The 22,668-nt window shown below is 61.4% G+C and overlaps 3 protein-coding genes across 7 annotated transcripts in view; 2 read left to right on the plus strand and 1 right to left on the minus strand.

Moving 5' to 3' along the window:
* Positions 1 to 10,932, plus strand: part of LOC309638280 (uncharacterized protein C3orf22 homolog) — a 23,014-nt gene extending 12,082 nt beyond the window's left edge. The window contains exons 4-5 of one of the 2 annotated variants that reach the window (XM_082414042.1): positions 4,021 to 6,700; positions 9,618 to 9,652. In XM_082414042.1, coding sequence (XP_082270168.1) covers positions 4,021 to 4,264 — 244 coding nt within the window. In that variant the 3' untranslated portion in view covers positions 4,265 to 6,700; positions 9,618 to 9,652. Of the gene's footprint in view, positions 1 to 4,020; positions 6,701 to 9,617 lie in introns of both variants that reach the window. The other variant, XM_082414043.1, reaches the window with a different exon arrangement.
* Positions 7,638 to 20,668, minus strand: CHST13 (carbohydrate sulfotransferase 13). 2 transcript variants are annotated; one of them, XM_082414025.1, is made up of 3 exons: positions 20,522 to 20,668; positions 10,927 to 11,009; positions 7,638 to 9,164 (listed from the first exon to the last, which is right to left on the minus strand). In XM_082414025.1, exons 1-3 carry the CDS (start codon positions 20,616 to 20,618, stop codon positions 8,322 to 8,324), a joined length of 1,023 nt encoding a protein of 340 aa, XP_082270151.1. In that variant the 5' UTR covers positions 20,619 to 20,668; the 3' UTR covers positions 7,638 to 8,321. The 2 variants fall into 2 exon arrangements, with proteins under 2 accessions (XP_082270151.1, XP_082270152.1); XM_082414026.1 differs by lacking the exon at positions 20,522 to 20,668 and adding an exon at positions 9,435 to 9,576 and having other exon boundaries at positions 10,927 to 11,005.
* Positions 16,768 to 22,668, plus strand: part of UROC1 (urocanate hydratase 1) — a 40,664-nt gene continuing 34,763 nt past the window's right edge. Inside the window, exons 1-2 of one of the 3 annotated variants that reach the window (XM_082413963.1) lie at positions 16,768 to 16,992; positions 17,984 to 18,066. The gene's annotated coding sequence lies outside the window, so the exon portion shown is untranslated. Of the gene's footprint in view, positions 16,993 to 17,983; positions 18,067 to 18,621; positions 19,426 to 19,492; positions 20,052 to 22,668 lie in introns of those variants that run through there. The other 2 variants (XM_082413966.1, XM_082413964.1) reach the window with 2 other exon arrangements.

Consider the following 22,668-nt stretch of genomic DNA (forward strand, 5'->3'; position numbering starts at 1 on the left):
GGGAGCTTGGGAGCGTGGTCCAATGCGGAGCTGGGGAGCGTGGTCCAATGGGGAAGCTGGGGAGGGTGCTCCAATAGAGGAGGCGGGGAGCTTGATCCAATGGGGAGCTGGGGAGCGTGGTCCAATGGGGAGCTGGGGAGGGTGGTCCAATGGAGGAGGTGGGGCGCTTGGTCCAATGGGGGAGCTGCGGAGGGTGGTCCAATGGAGGAGGTGGGGCGCTTGGTCCAATGGGGGAGATGGGGAGGGTGCTCCAATGGAGGAGGTGGGGAGCGTGGTCCAATGGAGGAGGTGGGGCGCTTGGTCCAATGGGGAGCTGGGGAGGGTGGTCCAATGGGGAGCTGGGGAGGCTGCTCCAATGGAGGAGGTGGGGAGCTTGGTCCAATGGGGGAGCTGGGGAGGCTGCTCCAATGGAGGAGGCGGGGAGCTTGGTCCAATGGGGAGCTGGGGAGCATGGTCCAATGGGGGAGCTGGGGAGGCTGCTCCAGTGGAGGAGGTGGGGAGTGTGGTCCAATGGGGAGCTGGGGAGCATGGTCCAATGGGCGAGCTGGGGAGGGTGCTCCAGTGGAGGAGGTGGGAAGCTTGGTCCAATGGGGGAGCTGGGGAGGCTGCTCCAATGGAGGAGGTGGGGAGCTTGGTCCAATGGGGGAGCGAGGTGGGTGGTCCAATGGAGGAGGTGGGGAGCTTGGTCCAATGGGGAGCTGGGGAGCATGGTCCAATGGGGAGCTGGGGAGGCTGCTCCAGTGGAGGAGGTGGGGAGCGTGGTCCAATGGGGAGCTGGGGAGCATGGTCCAATGGGGGAGATGGGGAGGGTGCTCCAATGGAGGAGGTGGGGAGCTTGGCCCAATGGGGAGCTGGGGAGCGTGGTCCAATGGGGGAGCTGGGGAGGCTGCTCCAGTGGAGGAGGTGGAGAGCTTGGTCCAATGGGGGAGCTGGGGAGGCTGCTCCAATGGAGGAGGCGGGGAGCTTGGTCCAATGGGGGAGCTGGGGAGGCTGCTCCAGTGGAGGAGGTGGAGAGCTTGGTCCAATGGGGGAGCTGGGGAGGCTGCTCCAATGGAGGAGGCGGGGAGCTTGGTCCAATGGGGAGCTGGAGAGCGTGGTCCAATGGGGAGCTGGGGAGGCTGCTCCAATGGAGGAGGCGGGGAGCTTGGTCCAATGGGGAGCTGGAGAGGCTGCTCCAGTGGAGGAGGTGGAGAGCTTGGTCCAATGGGGGAGCTGGGGAGGCTGCTCCAATGGAGGAGGCGGGGAGCTTGGTCCAATGGGGAGCTGGAGAGCGTGGTCCAATGGGGAGCTGGGGAGGCTGCTCCAATGGAGGAGGCGGGGAGCTTGGTCCAATGGGGAGCTGGAGAGGCTGCTCCAGTGGAGGAGGTGGAGAGCTTGGTCCAATGGGGGAGCTGGGGAGGCTGCTCCAATGGAGGAGGCGGGGAGCTTGGTCCAATGGGGAGCTGGAGAGGCTGCTCCAATGGAGGAGGCGGGGAGCTTGGTCCAATGGGGAGCTGGAGAGGCTGCTCCAGTGGAGGAGGTGGAGAGCTTGGTCCAATGGGGGAGCTGGGGAGGCTGCTCCAATGGAGGAGGCGGGGAGCTTGGTCCAATGGGGAGCTGGAGAGCGTGGTCCAATGGGGAGCTGGGGAGGCTGCTCCAATGGAGGAGGTGGAGAGCTTGGTCCAATGGAGGAGCTGGGGAGGCTGCTCCAATGGAGGAGGCGGGGAGCTTGGTCCAATGGGGAGCTGGAGAGGCTGCTCCAGTGGAGGAGGTGGAGAGCTTGGTCCAATGGGGGAGCTGGGGAGGCTGCTCCAATGGAGGAGGCGGGGAGCTTGGTCCAATGGGGAGCTGGAGAGCGTGGTCCAATGGGGAGCTGGGGAGGCTGCTCCAATGGAGGAGGTGGAGAGCTTGGTCCAATGGGGAGCTGGGGAGTTGGTCCAATGGGGGAGCTGGGGAGGCTGCTCCAGTGGAGGAGGTGGAGAGCTTGGTCCAATGGGGGAGCTGGGGAGGCTGCTCCAATGGAGGAGGCGGGGAGCTTGGTCCAATGGGGAGCTGGAGAGCGTGGTCCAATGGGGAGCTGGGGAGGCTGCTCCAATGGAGGAGGTGGGGAGCTTGGTCCAATGGGGGAGCTGGGGAGGCTGCTCCAATGGAGGAGGTGGGGAGCTTGGTCCAATGGGAGAGCGAGGAGTGTGGTCCAATGGAGGAGGTGGGGAGCTTGGTCCAATGGGGAGCTGGGGAGCGTGGTCCAATGGGGAGCTGGGGAACATGGTCCAATGGGGGAGCTGGGGAGGGTGCTCCAGTGGAGGAGGTGGGGAGCTTGGCCCAATGGGGGAGCTGGGGAGGGTGCTCCAATGGAGGAGGCGGGGAGCTTGGTCCAATGGGGAGCTGGGAAGCGTGGTCCAATGGGGGAGCTGGGGAGGCTGCTCCAATGGAGGAGGCGGGGAGCTTGGTCCAATGGGGAGCTGGAGAGCGTGGTCCAATGGGGAGCTGGGGAGGCTGCTCCAATGGAGGAGGTGGGGAGCGTGGTCCAATGGGGAGCTGGGGAGCATGGTCCAATGGGGGAGATGGGGAGGGTGCTCCAATGGAGGAAGTGGGGAGCTTGGCCCAATGGGGAGCTGGGGAGCGTGGTCCAATGGGGAGCTGGGGAACATGGTCCAATGGGGGAGCTGGGGAGCATGGTCCAATGGGGAGCTGGGGAGTTGGTCCAATGGGGGAGCTGGGGAGGCTGCTCCAGTGGAGGAGGTGGGGAGCTTGGTCTAATGGGGAGCTGGGGAGCTTGGTCCAATGGGGGAGCTGGGGAGCATGGTCCAATGGGCGAGCTGGGGAGGGTGCTCCAGTGGAGGAGGTGGGGAGCTTGGTCCAATGGGGAGCTGGGAAGCGTGGTCCAATGGGGGCGCTGGGGAGGCTGCTCCAATGGAGGAGGTGGGGAGCGTGGTCCAATGGGGAGCTGGGGAGCATGGTCCAATGGGGGAGATGGGGAGGGTGCTCCAATGGAGGAGGTGGGGAGCTTGGCCCAATGGGGAGCTGGGGAGCGTGGTCCAATGGGGAGCTGGGGAGTTGGTCCAATGGGGGACCTGGGGAGGCTGCTCCAGTGGAGGAGGTGGGGAGCTTGGTCCAATGGGGGAGCTGGGGTGGGTGCTCCAGTGGAGTAGGTGGAGAGCTTGGTCCAATGGGGGAGCTGGGGAGGCTGCTCCAGTGGAGGAGGCGGGGAGCTTGGTCCAATGGGGAGCTGGAGAGCGTGGTCCAATGGGGAGCTGGGGAGCGTGGTCCAATGGGGGAGCTGGGGAGGCTGCTCCAATGGAGGAGGTGGGGAGCTTGGTCCAATGGGGGAGCGAGGAGGGTGGTCCAATGGAGGAGGTGGGGAGCTTGTTCCAATGGGGGAGCTGGGGAGGCTGCTCCAATGGAGGAGGTGGGGAGCTTGGTCCAATGGGGGAGCGAGGAGGGTGGTCCAATGGAGGAGGTGGGGAGCTTGGTCCAATGGGGAGCTGGGGAGCGTGGTCCAATGGGGGAGCTGGGGAGGCTGCTCCAATGGAGGAGGTGGGGAGCTTGGTCCAATGGGGGAGCGAGGAGGGTGGTCCAATGGAGGAGGTGGGGAGCTTGGTCCAATGGGGAGCTGGGGAGCGTGGTCCAATGGGGGAGCTGGGGAGGCTGCTCCAATGGAGGAGGTGGCGAGCTTGATCCAATGGGGGAGCGAGGAGGGTGGTCCAATGGGGGAGGTGGGGATAGGAGGCCCAGTGGGGGAGGGAGGAGGGGGAGGGGAGAGCGTGGTTTCGGCAGGTGGTTGGGGAAGGTGGTCCCGGAGGTAGGAGTCCGCACGATGTGGTGGCACACGGTTGGTCCCTCCCAAGATGGGCAGGCATGGGGTCCAGGTAGGGGCAGAGCGCAGGAGGCGTCAGGCTGCTGGATGTCTAGGCGGGTGGCGTTTGGGAGGCGGCGTGTCCGCGCTGGGAGCAGAATCTTGGTTGCGGCCCCGGCAGACTTCTCTGAGGGGTTTGGGGAGGCTCCTGAGGGTAACCGCGGGGCTCTGTGTGGCTTCTCCAGGTTGGGGGCCCCGGATTTCCCTCCACTATCCAGCCTCCGGCCGCCACCGTCACCACCAAGCAACGCCTGGGAGCTGGTGCTGCTGAGCTGCCGCTTCCCCTGGTCCGCGGCACCCCCCGGCCGATGCCGCCCGACCCCCCGGGGGCCCCTCCTGGAGCCCGGCTCTGCGCCGCCTCTCTCTCGGCCACCCACCCCCCGGGCGCTCAGGGCAGCGGCTCCGGGAGCTCCCTTCAGGCTGAGGTGACCTGTGGGGAGGCGAGCAGCCCTGAGGATCCCCGGAAAGGTCGCCCCGTGAATGCACGCTGCAGGTTCACACCCCTTTGGAAGGTCGTCTGCATGTCCGGCTGTGTGTTCTCATTCATAAAATGGGGTGACGGTCAATTCTGCAGCGTGTGAATATCATTTCCAAGAATTTACCCCAAAGATATGCTCACACATGTAAGTAAAGATGTTTGGACAATGATATTCATTCCAGCGCTGCAGGAAATAGCAAGTGATTGGAAACCACCTAAATATCCATTAATGGCGCCTTTAAATTATGCCACAGCTGCACCACGAAGCACTAGACAGGCATTAGAAAGAAGAAGCAGTCCTTTACATACTGATCTGGAACAATCTGCAAAGGACGTTCAGATATTTTTTTAAAGCACAGCAGAGAGTGTCTAAAATGCTGCCATCTGTGTATATTAGAAAACGGTGTGTGGGTGTATGTGTGTGCATGTATGAGCGTGCACGTGTGTGTGGGCATGTGTACGTGGGTAACAACTTTTGGGTAGAAAAGCTGGGGACTTGGGGACGGGCATACCATTTTCTAAATGTTTACTGTGTGAACCTAACACCACGTTGTGGGTGTTTTACAACTCTAAAGAGAAGATGGGAATGGAAGAAGGGCTCCCGGCTCGCTGCAATCCAGCCTGCGGAATCCCCTGGCTTTCGTAGGAGCAGCATATGTGGGAGGGTGACTGCTGAGGATGTAAGGGTTCCCCTCTGTTCTACTAAGACGGGGGCTACGACGTCATCTTGGAGCCTTGGGAGAGCACTCAGACTGGGACCCTCACTGTAGCCCTCCCCCTGGGAGAGAGAGAGAGAGGGGGTGGGGACCCTGGGGAGGATCAGGGTGGCCGCCCTTAGCAATGTGCGCAAGTGTCCATCTCTTTCCAATAGATGTTTGGTTGTTTCCACTCTTTGCTGTGGTGGGCGAGGCTGCTCTGAGCTTTCCTGTCCGGTCCTGTCCCCTGGCACGTTGTCTCCAGAGAAGACTTGCTGGCCAGAGGGCTCCTGAGCACCCACCCTCACCTGCGGGCACCACACTGTTTCCCGAGGGTCTCTCTGCACGTGGCCACGAGCAGCTGACAGACAGAGGCTCCTTCAGCCCCACCTCCAGGCTGCACTGGCTGTGGCCCCAGAGCGTTTAGGAAACGGAGCTGGAGGGCGCGTGGGGCAAAGCCGGTGGTTCTGCCGTAGAAAAAGCTCAGCCAGTCCCCTGAATCCAGTCATAAAACGTGCTGCTCTTCAGGGCTCCTCCCCTGCAAGTTCTCGCTAAGGAGAGAACGTTTAGGGAGTAAGGAACTATCTGTTGGTCTCGCTGTGTGCTGAGCGTTTGTACACGAGGTCCTCAGAGAAGAAAACAAGCTTTGGGAAGCATCTCACAGACAAACGCGCGACACGCTGCATGTCTGACAGCAGGAGAGGCTGAGCGGGGTTCTCGGTGCAAAGTCACCCCACAGGCCAGAGAAATGACCACGGTGGCCCGTGTGGCGCATGGGGCGTGCTGCCAGAGTGCAGGTGCAGCCGCCCAGACCTCGACTGTCCTGGTGCCCCGAGTGTGAGCAGAGCCAAACACGCCCAGCACAGGGCTGAGGACTCCTAAGGAGAAGGTGGTCGCGGGTGCGGGCCCGCCTTCCAGGAGTTTCTCCTACAGTCACACACGCGTGCGCAGGACCAGGTGCGTGCAAGGACGCAGGTGAGCCTAACTGCCTATTAGTGAGGGACCAGTGAAATGAAAGCAAGTCCGCAGTGGATCCTCCCCAGAGCAGGTCTGCAGACAGGGGATGTGGATGCAACCAGTCCAGTTGGGAGGAGGTTCCAGGAAGCGCCACCGAAGGGCAGGGAGGGCCTCCACGCAGGCACCTGGGGCTGAGTCCCGGGAGGACGCTGCAGTTTCCCACCTGAGGGGCAAACGCTGCAGGGCGGGCCCCCTTCCCCCTTCTTCCACCAGACGGCGCTGACGGCTTTTCCCTGGAAGCAGGCACTTCGAAGGGCGCTCCCTCTGCCTCCCCCTGCGGCCGGAGAAGCTTCAAGGCCTGGTCCGGCCGGTAGGCGGGGGGAAGTGGGGCTCTGCCTGGAGACGGAATGTGCACCATCCCTCCAGGCCCAAAGAACCAGGGGTTTATTTTAGCAAACTTTTCAAGCGTGGAAATAGGCCTCCCAGGAAGCTGCTTGGATGACAAAGCCACAAAATAAAACCGAAAACAAAACAAAAAACAAACCAACACCACAACTACAAAAATCTGGGAAACATTTTCCTGACAACGAAAGCCCTAAAAAGCAAAAGAACACTGAAACTTCTTTTAAACAGGTCTTCGTAAACCAATCCACCCACATCCCTTCCATCCAGGGGAGGGTGCTGACCGGCACCACCCAGTTCTGGAGACTGAGGAACTGGGAAAACGAGACAATGGTGAGCAAGGTAGACGCTTGGGACCTTCACCTGGTGACCTCAATCCCTTTAGGAACTTGTGTCTGGTTTTAGTAGAATCCCTGATGGGCGTGCCTGATTGAGAGCCCCCTGGGCGCCCTCACGACTTGTCCAGCTCTGCCCATGAGACCCTGCCTCTCTCGGATCGTCCAGTGACCCAGCCGGGACCCCAGCTCTGGGAGGACAGGTGTTCTGGCACCAGCCAGAGAGCTCGGAGCAGGCAGATACCCCAAGGCAGGCGAGGGCAGGGCACAGCGGAGGGCTGTGTGGTGGGCTGTGGAGAGTGTGACACGGAGACACGGGGCGCGTGCACTGCTGCCCCACCTGAGGGAGTGTGTGCGCCTGTGATGAGTGCCAGACCACAGCAGGTGCTGAGGGCTGACAGCACGCAGTGTCAGGGCAGAGCAGGAGGGTGACTTGTAATTGTGATGCCCCTGGGGTGTGGCTTCTGGATGGAGGTAACTCAGCAAACAGGTCACATCACAGGCTGCATGGGCGCTGCGTGAGCTTGGAACAAAGCTGTGTGTCATCGGGGCATCGACGGCATGATGTAACACAGCGTGTGTAGCTTCTGAGGGGGGATCCTCATTGCCAAGCAGCCCAACACACACACACACACACACACACACACACACACACACACCCCAGGGCAGGAGGCAGCCCGAAGCGCAGGGCTTGGCTGAGCTGGTTTGTCTTTAAGCCTCGACCCAGGCAGAGTAAAAGGATAGGTTTCCCCCAAGTGTCACTGTCGCCCCTTGAGCCAGAATGTAGCACCCTCCCCATGGTGTACCCCCTCCCTATCCCACTCCCCACATAACCTGGTACCTGTGGACTGCTGTGAAGGTGACCCAGGCTCAAGATGAGACAACCTCATGCCCCCAGAACAAATGGCAAAATGAGACACAGAAACTCTAAAATGTCAGAAAGTAACAAAACACATTTATTTCAAAAACATGAGCTCCCCAGCTCACCAAGGTCGTATAAAGTCTGCCACTACGTTGCAACCTGGGCTCTGTGGGCTCAGGAAGACCGAGCAGGACAGAGACCAAGGGTGGGGCCAGAACAGGGCCCTCGGGGAGCTCTGGACTCAGGACGCCCCAGGTGGCCGGCAGCTCACGGTCGCCGCCTGAGCAGAGCTGGCGACAAGGCTGGGCCTGCCCTGGACCTGGCCCGGGGAGGGGCGGCGGGCTTCTCTCCTAGTCCAGGGCCGTCCTCATCCGGGCAGGTGAGGTGGGGAGGGCCCCAGGATGGGCCACAGGCTGCGCCGAGCCAGCGTTCTAATCTTGCGCCACGGATAGGTTCCAGGACAGAGTGGACAAAAAACAGGCGCTCGCAACCTAGAAACCTATTATCCCATCCTCAGCCACTCAGGGGTCCTGGGGAAGCACCCGCCGGCTGGGGCGCTTCGAGGAAGCAGGCGGCAGGCACCCAGGGGTCCAGCCCCCCCCGCGGGGAGGTGGGCTGCACGGGGGCTGCACCGGGGACGCGGTTGGCCCGGGTGGGCGGGCCGAGGGTGAGAGAGCGCGGGGGCGGCGGCTCTCGGGGCGGAGTCAGGGCCCCGCAGCTTGCGCAGTCTCCGCGCCCCATGCCCCCGCCCGCAGGGCTAGCGCAGCCGCAGGTAGGAGGGGGCGGAGTAGTTGAAGAGCAGGAAGTCCATCCTGTAGAGGCCATAGAGGCGCTGCTGGTAGAAGGGGCTGATGTCGCGGAAGAGGCGCGCGGCACGGTCGCGCCCGGCGGCCCGGGCCCTGGACGGCGGCTCGGGGAAGCGCAGGCCGGGCGCGCCCACCAGGCTCAGCACGAAGGCCGCGTCCTCCGCCAGCGTCTCGAACTTGCCCACGACGTCGTAGCGCAGGCGGCACGGGTGGCAGAGCGCGTGGGCGCGCTCCCAGTGCTCATTGAAGGGCCCGTCGCGGCGCGTGCGCGGGTCCAGCAGGTAGGCCAGGAACTCGTCGAAGCGCACGTCGTGGCCGTGGACCAGCGCATCGGGGCCCGGGCGCGGCCGCAGACGCCGCACGATGCCGGTGCCGAAGCGGCGCTGGAAGGTGGCGCCCCAGGGCCGCTGCAGCTTGTTGCGGTAGGCCGAGGCCAGGCGCTCGAAGGGCTCGCGCACAAACAGGAAGGCCAGGTAGGCGCGCAGGCGCCGGTTGACTTCGGCCGGACTGAAGTCGGCCAGCGAGGGCAAGCGGCCGGGCGCGTGCGCCTCGTGCGCGGGGATGGCGCGCGGGTCTCCCGGGCCGCGGCCGCTCAGCGCCAGCAGCACGCGCTTCCAGTTGGTGCAGGCCACCTTGGGCACGTAGCAGTAGAGCAGGCCGTGCGCGTCGTCCACCAGCACGTGCCGCAGGTCCTCCGGCTGCAGCAGGTGCTGCCGCCGCGTGTGGCGGCTGCAGGCGCGGCGCAGGAGGTCGCGCCGCTGCCGGTGCACCTCGGCCAGCGCGGAGCGCGGGCCCTGCGGGGACAGGACGGGGGTGGGTCAGGGCCACGCGGGAGACAGGGGGCCTGGATGGGGGGAAGTGGATCGACCCGGCCTGAGGCGCGTGCAGGATGTGACTGATCGCGTGCACGGCACTGTGGACCCCCGAGAGCCGGAGAACGGACATGCGACGTCAGAATCAGCCTGGTAAAGACGTCTGACGTCAGAGCGCTAAGCGCCGGGGCAAACTGAGTATTTTCTCACCGTTCCCTAAAACCGGGGTGGGGTGTAAGACCAGTAGCTTACACAGTAGTAACGTCCGGAGGATGGGGATGAGCCCTGTGCCGCCGTACCAGGGGCTGCTGGTGTCTGAGCATCTTGAGACATAAGCAGTGAGTGTCCCGATGGCTTAAATTGGCCTCAGCTAGCTTTTCTGTTGCTTGCAGCCCTATGAATACCAAGACAGGCACTGCTTTCTCCATTTTACAGAAGAGAAAACAGCCTCAGAGGAAGTGGGTTGCCTGCAGCTGTCAAGGAGAGAAGCTGGGACTCCACCTCGGGCCCCTCAGGATTCAGAAGCCGGGGCTGTGCCCACCGGTTCGGGACGGAGTCCTACAGCCACAGCCCTCATCCCTGCCAGCCTGGCTGGCCCTCAGCCAGGGTCTAGTCCTTACGAGCTCTGTGACCTTCTCAGGGTCCTTGGCCTCCCCGTGCCAAGGGACAGTGCCATAGGTAAACGGGGATGATGACGCCCCATCGTACAGGATTGCCGTGAGGCCTGCGTGGGCTCCCGGAACTCGAGTGCCCGGTGCACGGTCAGCACTTGTCGGTCAGACCGTTTCTCTGCTGTTGTTTGTCCAGCTGCAGGATGCCTTGACACGTAACGGCCACTGGGCCCTCAGGCTGCGAGGGGGCCGAGCCAGCCCCACCTGCTCCTCAGAAGCCTGCTGAGAGGCTGGCCTGCCCTCCGCTCGCTGTGTGGCCCAGGGCAAGCCTGTCACCCTCGCTGAACCAAGGCCTCCCACCTGCACCCCAAGGGTGTGGGTGCCTTGGGCTCAGCCCTCAGGGCTTCGGTGAGCAGCCGCCTTCCCCAGCCCAGTGTGGTCCTCCTCCCCGGCTCCCTATTGCCCTTGCCCCGCTATGGCCCTCTGCCACCGCCAGGTACTCGGTGCCCCCATCTGCATCTCCACTGTCCCTCTGCAGGCCCCGTGTCCCTTTCTCAGAGGGGGTCTCCATCTACACTGTGCCCTCCCGTCAGAGCTCAGGGCAGCCTGGACCCCAGTCAGTGCAGGCTGGTGCGGGAAGCCATCAGATGCCATCCTCCCCCCGCGGGACCGTCAGCACCTCAAGGGCAGGGACCCAGGTGACCCGCAGGCGCTCGGTAGTGCTGAGTGTGCCCGCTGGGGTGTGTGTGAGCCAGACGTGTGCTCCCAGTGGGCACAGTGTGTGGTCCCTGCAGGTCCCCCCGTTGGTGAGGGGGCGCCCGCCTGTCTCCCTCTGTCACAGCAGGACTGAGATCGGGGGTCCCTTGGCTGCCGCCTGTTGCCGTGGGTGGCACACAGCCCGCTGGTCGTTCTGTGCGCCACGTGGAACAGTGCTGCAGAGGGCGTGGCCTCAGTCCACAGCTGGAGACCCCAGGTCTCTCAGCCTGCCCCACGATTTGCCCTGCCGCAGCCCAGCATTCCCTCCCGGACAGAGGCTGGCTGTGGCTGCAGCCGCACGGCAGCAGGTCCACGTGGGAGCTCGGGGTTTCCCGTGGCTGGAGGCGGAGGGAGGGACGGGGCGTGTGTCCACCTACCTGGTCCAGGTCGTAGAGCATCTGCAGGGGACTCATCCTCTTGCCGCCAAGCCAGCTGGAGCCCACGGCCCTGTTTTCAAACGCTGGGGGAGTAAGGAGAGGGGCGTTCACTGCTGCACCAGACAGACTGGCCGTGTTCCTGGGGGCTTGGCCAGCTCACCTCGGCACGTTGGATCCACCTCTGGGACTCAGTTTCCCACCTGTGTCCCGCCTGCCTCTGGGGGCACTGACAGGGCCCCTCGTCCACCAGGGCAGGGTGCTTGGTGTCACTCCTGCCCCCACGTCCTGCCCCCCCCCAGTTGGAGGGGGCCGGGCAGGAGGGTACAAGAGGGAAGGTGGAAACCACCGCCCTCCGGGAGTGCCCTGACCACCCAACCTCTCCCACCTCCATCTGCCTTCATCTCACGCCCCACCTCTGCCAGCCACGTGCATGGAGCCCTGGGAGTTAGGGCTCAGCAGGCTGGCTGGGTCCAGCCTCCCCTGGCCCCGGGCACAGGCGGACAGAAAGGGCTAGGCAGCAGCGGACATGGCACAGCCAAGCTGCCGGCTCTCTGGTGGTGAGCAGGTGACCAGCTCAGGTGACCCGCTGGGGACACCTACAGTGGCCTGTACGTCCCCTGCTGGTGTGTGCGTCGCCTCACGGTAAACGCAGGTTTTGCTCTCGCGCAGACTGGTAGCCTCCGAGGGCAGGGGTGCTGTGTCTCATCGCTGCGTTGCTCAATCTTCCCGGAACTACCAAAGACTCTTGTTTTTCTTAAATATGGTTATAGTTATTAATAAACTAATAAATTATAATGCAGTCTTTAAAAAACCACCCAAATTGGCAAGTCTTTGGCTAGACTGACCAAGAAAAAAAGAATGAAGACGCAGATTACTAAAACTGGGAATGAAAGAGGAGACATTAGTAGTGGACCTCACAGAAGTAAGAAGGGGTTGAAGAATACAATATGAGCAACTGTACAACAGCAGATTTAACCTATATGAAACTGACAAATGTCTAGAAAGACACAAATTTCTGAAATTGACTCAAGAAGAAATAGAAAATCTCAACAGACATATAACAAGTAAAGAGATTGAATTAGTAATTTTTTAAAATTTCCACAAAGAAAAGCCCGGGATCAGATTGCTTCCCTGGTGAATTTTACCAAATATTTAAAGAAAAGGTAACACCAATCTCTACGAAACTCTTCAACAAACAAACGAACAAACAAAACAGAAGAGGAGAGAACACGTCTCAATTCGTCATATGAACCCAGTATTACCCTGATACCAAAACCAAAGACGTCACAAAAAAAGAAAACTATATACCAGTATCTCTTGTGAATATAGATGCAAAATCTTCAAGGAAGTACTAGCTAACTAGATCCATCAACATATAAAAAGGGTTATACACCATGACCGATTGAGATTTACTCCAGAAATGCAAGGTTGGTTCAACATAAAAATATCAATCAAGGTAATACACCATGTTAATAGAATAAAGAAAAAACCCCGCATGATCATCAAGAGATGCAGAAAAAACACTGCACAAAATTCAGTACCGTTTCATGATGAAAACACTAGGAATCGAAGGGAACGTCATCAAACTGATAAAGGCCATCTGGGAAAAACCCACAGCTAACAGATTTAATGGCCATAAAAAGGAGTGAAGCACTGACACCTGCTACCATGTGGATGCACCTTGTAACCTGACACTGAGTGAAAAAAGCGTCGCAGAAGGCCCTGCGCACATTGTTTGACTCCGTCTATATAAAACGTCCGGGACAGGCAAATCCATAGAGGCAGGAAGTAGATGAGTGGTTTCCAGGGGCTCTGGGTGGGATGGGGGGGAGGGGAGGCACGCAGGCACTGGGAACATGGGGGGCAGGGCTAGTGGCTAACGTTTTGGGTTTGTACAGCTGTGACAGTGCACAGCTTTTGAATATGCTAAACACCACTGTACACTTTAAAAACGTGAATTTTGTAGAATGAGAGTGTTATCTCAATAAAAATAAATAATATTGACCATAAAAAATAATATATACAAGAACATGTGTAAATCTGGTTTACAAATTTAAATATATTCCATGGCTACTGAGAAATTATTGAATTCATAATAATATGGAATATTCACAAGAGGAATATCTTTAAGAATTGAGGATCATATGAGAAAATAATATATTCATAAAAAGAACGAACGTTTCCATGAACCTTGGCTTTCAACCAAATGAAGAGTCTTAAAATGCTGCCAGGATGCAAGACTTTTCCTTAAGACAAGTCTTTGGCAAACAAGCAAACCTGGAAAATCTGATGAACTGACCTATCGGCCAGTTGACCACAAGCAGTGGTTCTCCAGCTTGAGCGTGCATGGGGCCTGCTGAACCACAGGTGGCCTGGCCCCATACCCAGAGGTTCTGGCCCTTGTAGGTGTGGAGCGGGCCCCGTGAGTCTGTGTTTCTGACAGTGTAGGCGTGCTGTTACTGCTGGCCCGGCAGTGCATGTTGAGAACCGCTGATCTGGAGCAGTGTCTGGCGGAGGTGGTTGAATGAACCAGTAAATGACAGGCGGACAGGCCGTGCCCCGGCCTCCAGAGCCCTCTGTGTGTACCTGAAGCCCGCTGTTCAGGCCACCTGCCAGGCCTCTGGCAGCCTCAGGGCCCCTCCCCACTCCAGTGTCCCCAGAACAAGGACCAAGCTCTCCTGTGACCAGGGCATGTGGAGGGGTGAGGCCCTCAGGGCCTGCCCAGGTCTTGGGGGTCATCGGTGGTCCCAAGACTTGAACCTCTGTTTCCTGGCTGCTGGCTGGCAGGGAGGCCCCAGGAGCTGCTGGCACCACACTAGCCCAGCACCACGCACAGCCTTGGCGGGGGGGGGGGGGTCCGCCTCACCACTGCCAATGGGAAAGTGGAGCCTCTGAGAGGGGAAGAGCTTCCCTCAGGGTCACGGCTGGGGATGGAGAAAAGGCTGGTGCCCACCGGGGGGGCATGCAGAGGAGCAGACCTAGGCCACCTCCACCCCAGAGCCCCACGACTCGGAAGCACGCAGCCTTCCGGCAACACCAAGCGTTGTGTGGGGCCTCTCGTTTCCTGGCCAGACCACAGCCTGCAGGAAAGTAGGTCCCATCCCAGACCCCGGGAGCCAGTGGGTGGAAGGCGAGAGGCCCAGAATAGCCGAGGCCAGTGATTACAGGGCTGGGCCGCCTCCGCCCAGCTCCACGCCTGCCACTGCACAGAGCAGAAGAGCCGCGGTCCAGCAGGGTGGGCAGGGTGGCCATGGAGGAGGGTCGAAGGGGAATGCGCTGGAGATCCCTGGGTCCAGCCTCGCCTCCGTGAAGCTGGAGGCCTGGGCTCCGAGGGTAGGCGCTGTCCCCAGAGGGCCACACGGAGGCATCCTGCTACCCCCACTCCCGTCGCCAAGCCCCTCCACTAGGCCCCAGGTCCCAGGCCTCCCTGCCAAGGGCACTGTGGAACAGACAGGCCAGAGGGTTAGGTGGGCAGGCCCAGCCTCATGGCCAGGGAGGGGCCTGGGCCAGCCCAGAGCAGCCACAGGCAAAACCGCAGGCGGGTTCTCCTTTGGAAAAGGAAACAAAAATAGGTTATAGAGAGAGAGGGAGAGAGAAGGGGGAGAGGGTGGCGGAAGGAGGTGGGAGGGACTGAGGGGTGACAGAGACAAAGGCAGCTACACAGGAGGACAGGGACAGAGGCTGGAGAAGTTGAAACAGACAACAGCAGGATGTCGGAAATAGCTCAAAGCAAACTAGCTGGGTGTGAAGGGGCGGGAAGCAGAGGGGGTGAGCTGCCCGCCATCTGGGGGCGCCCAGGGCCCATGCCTACGGGGTCCAGGCCGGGGAGCCATGCAGCCCCGGACTCACGAGCAGGCCTGGGTCCTGGCCCAGTGGGCCAGCGTGAGGCCCAGCCTGACAGCCCAGTGCCTGCTGCACGTGGGCAGGAGTGTCCTGGGCAGCACAGGAGCCTGCAGGGAGGCCGGGGAGCCGGGCAGGAGGTGCTGGGTGGGCGAGAGCCTGGCACCGTGCCCCTGCTTTGTTCACTGACACGTGTACTCCTGGGGGTAGGAGCTATTGTTATCTCCGCTTGACAGATGGGGAAACTGAGGCTCAAAGTCGCAAAGAAAACTGCTGAGGCCTCACAGCAAGTAAGGGCGTTAAGCAGGCCTGACCCCAGTACACGGCGTGAGTGCGTCCTTTACTGCCGTGCCCTACCCTGCCCTGCACACTACCCCACCCATCCTCACAGCACCGCAGGCCAGGGGGTGGCACGCCGCACAGGGAAACCAAAAACAGAGAAACCGACAAACGGTCCTTGACCCGCTCACCCTGAGGACAGGCCCGGCGCAGCCGTACTTGGGCCACTTGAGGCTGCACCCGTGGGGGAAGCTGTGCTTGGTGACCCCTGCCCAGGGAGTAGAGGTTACGACGCGGCTTCTGGTTAATAAGTTCTAGCTGGGCCAGTGTCGCAAGAACAGATGGGCAGGAGCAGCGCTGCCCGGCCCATTGGGTCCCCTTGTGACCTGCAGGCTGGGGGCAGGGATGTTCCCTCCAGAGATCAAGCCCTTCACGAGAAAAAAGCAATCCTGCCGCTTTTTTTTTTTTTTTTCTTTAAGTAGCCATCTCTCCACTTGTATTTAAGATTCACACTCTACACTGAGCTCCACAATGCCCAGAACAGAACCCTGCTTGGTCAGATCACTCCCAGTACAGTTGCGTCCCCTCTGCCTGGGATAATCACAGGTTTTATTCCCACCACCGTGTGATGGAAAGCCCACGTGGCTTCTCGCTGGCTGATGGCAAGTCCCAGTTCCTTCCAGGGCGTCTCCAGGCGCAGCCCCACCCTTTCCTGCTCACTCACTCACTCAGCTCCAGCCACACTGCCCTCCTGCTGGTCAGTGGACACATGAGGTGCGTCCCCACTTCAGGAGAAACCTCTACACTTTAGGGTCAATACTTCTCATTCAGATCTCAGCTCAAATGTCCCACCAGACAGCTCAAATGTCCCACCACAGCCTCCCGTTAATTTATTCACAGCACTCATTACTGCTGAGATCATCTGATTTGTGTGGGCTGATGTCTGGCTGCCCCTCTGGAAGGTCAGCTCTGCAAGGAGGGCACTGTCCTGTTTTCTTATAATCCTTGTACCTCAGCTAGTGTCTGCGAGTATTTATTTAAAGACTGATGGCCCTTCCTGGCCATGGGGCGATCACCCCAATTCCTAGCCTGCCATTCAAGGCCACTCACCAACCTACAGTACCTTCCTGGCCTCCACTTCACTGCTCCATCTCATGAACCCTTGAGGGAGCAGCACATCCCTTAGCACACCAGGCCATTTCACTCCTCCATGCTTTTCTGTGCCACTCCCTCTGCCTGCAATTCTCTTTCGTTGTTTTGCACCTGGTAAACTCCTATGCAGCCTTCAAAGCCCAACCCAAATACACCTGCCCTGTACAGTAGAAAGCATAAGGGTTAGGATTTAGACGTGGATTTAAATCCTGGCACCCATACTTCCTACTTGGGTGGCCTCGAGCAAGTCACTTCGTTTCTACTGATCTTAGCGTCTTCCTCTGCAAAATGAGACGACCAGTCCCTACTCTGGAGCCTTCTGTTTTGACAGCTGACTTTTACTCTCTGGTGTCCTGGAAGGTGCCTTAGAGCTCTGAACCCTCTGGCAATTCGGGAGAGTGGGCAGCAGTGTGGTGAGCATCTACTGATTGGGCTCCCAGCAGCCACACCCCCTCCTTTCGGTCACCCACCTGATTTCCCTCCAGACACAAACCTGCTTGTTCCCTCCAGGTGGTTCTGATAGGCTCCCCACTCCCGTAGCGGCTGGGTTGGGCATGTGACCAGTTCTGGCCAATCAGAGCATTCCATCCCTTTCTGCCACAGCGATTGGCTCAGAGGTGGGCACCATGTGATCCAATCCAGGCCAATGAGATGCCTCCTTGGGACCCTGGCTGAAACTACCGGAGAAGGCGCTGCCCGCTGGCTGGGAAGCGGGGAGTGAGGCCACCACAGAGAAAAGCCAGACCTAGAGATGCAGACGTGGTTCGAGCCCCTGATGGCAGAGCATCTGGCCCAGTGAGTCTGAGACACAGCTCTCTGGGGGCGCCCCGTCTCTGACCCGTCACCTGCTGTGATTCTAGGGCCAGGACAGGAAGGAGTCGGGGGTCCAGTCGGGCACTGGGGCGCCACGGAGCAGGCGTTGAGAGACCTTGCGGGCTGGGGCCTGCGGGGCTCCGGGGGAGGCAGCGGATACAGGGCAGCCGGGGGCAAGCCCGGACGCCTGCACTGAGGGGCTGCTGCTGAGGCCTCAGGGGCCCTGTCCTCACTGACCGCCCCCCCAGCCCTGGCACCTTGGCTCACCAGGAGTCACTGGGCATTTCTGCATTTATTCTGCGTGGGACCAAATCCTGGTGTCTCATTAGAAACGGTGGCTGCCTACAGGGCCCTACACTGCACGACTGCAGGGGCTCCGAGGCCATCGTGGACCGTTGTTCCCTCGGCCTGGGTCCCCAGGTGCTGCTGTGCCCGAGAAGGCAGCGGACGGACAGCGGGGACAGAGCCGGCGTCCCCACCCGAGCCTCCTGGGTCCTTCCCCCTGGAGCCCCTCCAGGAAGGCTGTTGGAGGGGCTCAGACCTCGGACAGGAAGCGGGGCCCTAAGGGATGGGCTGTGCTCCGGAGGACGAGGAGGGCAGCAGTCCAGCCCCAGAAGGGAGGGGCGAGCCCCCTGGGAACAAGCCCCCCCCCCCCGACCCAGTGTCCCCTGGAAGTGGGCAGAAGCCCAGCATGGCTCTGAGAGAAACACCCCTGATTGCCAACCTCAGGAAAGATGCTCAACCCTGTGAACCCGGAAGGGGATGGAGGTCAGGACGGGGTGGGGTAGGGTGGGCCCCAGCACCTCCCAGCAAGGCCCCTGTGGACCAGCAGGGGTGGGGAGCTAAAGTAGCAGCATCACGGCTCTCCCTGGGTGTGCCTCTGGGGACAGAGGGTACAGACTGCAGATCTGGGTTTTTGATGTTAAAACAGAAACTCTTGGGAGGGCAGGTTATCAGTAAGTTCTGTCCCCAGCCCAGATTGACGCTGGCACAAACAGGCACCCAGAGAATACGTGGTCAAGGGCATCACACAGAAGCAGTCAGTCACCCCACCAGGTAAGCCACAGGGGAAGCCAAGGGTGGGCGGGCAGGGGGGACAGTGGGCCTGTCAGTGGGGCCGGGGCGAGGGTAGGGCGCTGAGGGCAGCAGTGCCCCAGGCAGCTGTCCCACCTCCTCTGGCATCTTCCTCGTCCCCAGGACCCTGGCCACTAGGTCAGCATTGGCCTGACGGGCACCAGTTGGGTGCTCCAGACCTCCCCACTAGAAAAGGGGCAGCGGAGCCCGCTTCAGGGGTCTCCTGCCCACCTTGTGGCAACTTCTGCCGCTTTGGAGACTCAGCTGCCTGGAGGAAGGGGCTGCAGTCCCTCCTGGGCCCTGGAGCCCTATCCCTCCGCCACGAGCCACACGCTCCACCCCATTCCAGCTCGGGCCACGCTGCCGGGACACACTCGGAGATGCCGCAGGCCCTGTTGAAGCCATTTCCAGAGGCCCTGGACAGAGAGCCTGCCCTTTCTGCCCAGCTGTCTCTGCCCCCTCTGCCGGGCCTGCAGGCCCACCATTAGCACAGCCTCACTGGCTCCTGGGGTCAGGGGCTTCAGCTCAGGGCTTGGGGGCAGAAGAGCCAGCAGGGTAGGTTGGCTTGATTAACCCTTGCTTGTCCAGGTCACCCTCAAAGCTCTGATGGCTGGCAGCAGGCCATGGGGAAAGGTCTGAGAGTCCAGAAGGAACAGAGAGGGGCTCTGGGAAGCAGAGGAAAGGCCCCACCCTACCTGGGGGCGCTGGAAGCAGGGTTCCAGAAGGGTCTGCCAGGCCAGACGCAGTGAGGCCACGCTGCTGCGGGAGAGGGTCATGGCCAAGGGTATTCATGAGGCAGGTTCGGCTCAGGTGGGGAACGGCCTGAGCAAAGGCTAGGAAGGGGGCATGGGAGGCACCCTCCTAATCTACGGGAGAGGGAGGAGGTCAGAAGGAACAAAGTGCAGCTTCTCTCTCCCCCCACACCTGAGCCTGAGCCCTGGGGGCCAGGAACCACTGTGCCCTGCCCGGCCCTAGGTCCTGGTAAACATTTGTTCGAGAAAGAGTGGGTGGCCAGTGTCATGACCGCAGACACTAGGACTACAGCCCACGCAGTGCTGGGGTACGCTCGGGTCAGCTAGGACATGGGAGCCCCCTCCCCAGGAGCCAGGAGCACCACCCCCATGGCCACCCAGCCCTCAGAACTGGTCGGGGGACGGAAAGACTGACTGCGGCTCCCTCCCGTGGGCCTGGGGAGGCGGCGAGGTCTGGGAAGCTGTGTCCAGACATGGAGGGGACGGTGTGAACGGCAGGGTGACTGGGCAGAGCCCTGGTGAGCACCGAGGAGCCTCCCAAGCCCAGCTCACCTGGACCGCAGCCCAGAGGCAGGCACAGAGGTTTGAGGTGAGCAGGAGAAGGAAGCCCCTCACCCCAGGATGCGGGGGGCACCACGCCACCCATGTGACATCCGGCTTGATGAAGAGGCTGGGAGCCAGGCACTTTGCTCCCATTTAACTCCACTTCCCCAGAGACCCTGTAAGGAAGAACTCGAGCAGCCCATTTTATAGATGGGAGTACTGAGGCCCTGGGCAGTGGGGCAGGGATAGGTCACCCAGACCCAGCCAGGTGGGTACGTGCTGACCCCAAAGTCTCCTCAGCCTCATCTCTTGAGCCACCCTGACCCCACACTCCCATGGTCCCCTCCCACCTGGGGACATGGTTACTTCCTCCCTGGACCCCCTCTGCAAGGCTCCAAAGGCGTGATTCCAAGGATTCTTGCAGAGCCCACAGGGGGTGGGGAAGGAGATACGGATTCCCCCAACACACACTCTCACGTTCACTCACACTCACACCAGGAAAAGGCAAACAGAGCAGAGGTCAGAACAGGCCTCTGGGCACCTCCAGCGCCAGGCCGCCCACGGGCCCCTCGGCCTCTCCCGTGAGTGAAGACTCAGCACACGGCCGGCTCGGAGCTGGAAATCCGCACGGCGGTCACGACTGGCTGCCTGTTTGCCCCGCCGGACCATGAGGTGGGGACTCAGGACCCTAGTCCTTCCCGGCGCGAACTTCAGCCGGAGCAGGCGCGCCAGGGCGCAGCGCGGTGCGCGGAGGGGCCACCTCCGGACCCGGAGCGTCAAGCCCGCCACCCTTGCGCGGCCGCGCACCCGGAGGGGTTTCCGGGCCCTAAGCGGGGTGAGCGCGAGGCAAAGGAGGCAAACTTCCCGGGTGGGCCTAATGCCTTCCGCCGCCCACCACTCACCTGGTCCCTGGGCACAGGCTGGGAGGCCCGGACTGTCACCTCTCACCTCTCCGGGCCTTGGGAGACCAACTCCCGAGGGGACAAGACCCTTGCGGGGAGCCGGGACAAGGGCGGGGGCGTTTAGAGCCTTTCTGAGCCCACCCGCCCCAGTCCCCCAGCCCGGGAGGAAACCGTAGGTGCCCCGACCCGGTCGGGGGACCGGCCGCTGGTGGGGCGGCCCTGGGGCCGGCGGGCACTCACCCGGGCGCAGGGCGCGGGGCGCGGCGCCCAGGAGCAGGAACGCGGCGCCCAGACACGCGGCCAGCAGCGCGCGCCGCCGCCAGCAGCGCCTCCCCATGCTTGCCCGGCGCGCGCCGCTGTCCGCGGGGTCCGGCCCGGCCCGCACCCGAAGCCGGCCCCCCGCCCCGCCCCTGGACCCGCCCACGGACGAGTCCTCGGACCAGCACCTGAAACCCGCCCCAGGGCAACTCGCCCCAGGCCCTCCTGCTGGCCCGCCGGCGGACGAGTCCTCGGACCCGGACCCGCACCGGGAACCAGACCCGAAACCCTACCCCAACCCACCCCAGGGCCGCCCAGGGGCTGGTCCTCGCTCCTGGATCCGGACCCGGGACCCTCCCGGCGGCGCGCACCACTGCCCTCGGCGCGGGGGCGGGGGCGAGGGCTCTGCTCGCCAGGGGCGGGGTGGCGGGGCGAGGCGGCGACTGCTGGGGACCAGGCAGGTGGGCGAGGCGGTCGGCGGGCCAGTCTGCCCGGCCCCCACCCAGTCCAGCGGGGCAGCTGAGCAGTGGTCCAGGGCGCGAAGGGTGGAGACTGGGTGGAGGGAGCCCTGTCGCCGGCGCGGCTCCGTCCTCTTCCGCTCGTCGGGGGCGCCATCCTCTACCCGACGCCGAGAAGCCTTGTCACATTGGCGGATGAGCGGGTCGGGGGAGCACGGTGTCCCCTTGCCTTTTTGCTGCGTTACATACCAGGGGTCCAGGGGCTGGCTTGGGGGACCAGCCGCCTATACATGACTCCCCCGGAACCCCCCTTCCCGGAATCAGGCCCAAGGGTGCCTCTTTCTCCTCCCAAGCCCACCCTGTAGCCTTGTTTTACACGGGGGTCTCCAGGTCCTGCCTGGATCCCCGCGCCTGCAGGCCGCAGCCGGGGGAGAGGGGGGCGGGACGGGGGGCTGAGGTGGGGAGTCCCACTTCACGCCTCCGGGCATCAGGACTGTTGTGCCTCACCTGGTGCCCCACAGCTGCTCCAGGCCCCAGGGGAGCACTTAGAACTCGCTGAGGACTCCTGAGTACAGGGGGATGACAGTGAATCCCTGGGGGCTGGGAGACCCGGCCTGAACCCAGGGTCTTGATGCCTAGAAATCAGGCCAGCAGGGCACCCACGGGGGCAGCTGGTGCTGTGTGTGCTGGTGTGTGTGCTTGAGCCAACACTGAGCAGTGTGAGTGTGTGGGAAAGGCTGCGTTTCTGAACTGCTTTTGAAGAATCTGGTGATTCCAACCCTGGTGGTGCCACTTATGTGCTGTGTGAGATCAAGAAAGTGGCCTAACCTCTCTGTGCCCCAGTTCCCTTTGCAGTGGGGTAGTACTAGGACACACCTCATCATGTTGTGGGAACTAAATGAGACACAGGAGATGTTTGGCACGGCGTCTGGCACTCAATGAATGCCATCTAAGTACTTGACGTTGGTGATTATTTTATTTTTACAGTTACTGTCTGTTTCTGGCAGGTGACTCTGGTTTCTGTTAAGGTGCTGATAGAAAAATTCCTTCCCGTTATGTGTAAGTTTTAAAGGTCTATTTAAAGGAGAATATTAAATAAATAATAGTTCTCCTGTCTTAAAGATATGGCTGCAAATGCTATGATAGGTCTGAAATGGCAGAGGGGCAGGAAACAGTTCACAGACAAACCAGAAGCTCCTTATTATGACTTTCCAGACAACCGGGACAGAGAGCCTTGGGGAGCATCCAGTTCACGCCCAGAATGGCCTGCAGGCAGGGCTGCTGCTGCTCTGGGCCCAGGACCTGGATTCCCGGTTATCTACACCCCCAGCCGGCCCCCAATCTCCCCTACAGCTGCATTGGGACCAGCGTTCTCTGTAGAGTCCCAGCCCCTGGTGTCTTTAGGAAGGAGTCTCGGTCCCTGTGCTGCCACCTGGTGGCCAAAGTTGAGAACAACATCTCAGCCCATTCCCATCCAGGAAAGTGCCTGGAGGCCCCTGGGGGCCCAGTGCTGGGTCCTGGGGTGGGAGGGTGAGCATGCCTCGCCAGAGGCCCAGGGCCTTGGCAGCTCCCCTGAGAAGACACCAGCTGCGGTCTCTGCCCTCTCACGGGAGTTCGCATGCATTCAATCCCTCGTTCAACAGGCACTGGGTACCCACCGGGTGCTGAGGC

The sequence above is a fragment of the Balaenoptera physalus genome (assembly GCF_965194825.1).
Source record: "Balaenoptera physalus genome assembly, chromosome: 11".
NCBI lineage: Eukaryota > Metazoa > Chordata > Mammalia > Artiodactyla > Balaenopteridae > Balaenoptera > Balaenoptera physalus.

Bases quoted from the DNA above. Each gene is read 5' to 3' on its own strand.
- CHST13 (XM_082414025.1), bottom strand. From the start codon at position 20,618: ATGGGGAGGCGCTGCTGGCGGCGGCGCGCGCTGCTGGCCGCGTGTCTG. The intron at 11,010-20,521 runs GTGAGTGCCCGC...TTACTCCCCCAG, and splicing joins GCCCCGCGCCCTGCGCCCGG to CGTTTGAAAACAGGGCCGTG. The intron at 9,165-10,926 runs GTAGGTGGACAC...CTGTCCCCGCAG, and splicing joins TGCTCTACGACCTGGACCAG to GGCCCGCGCTCCGCGCTGGC.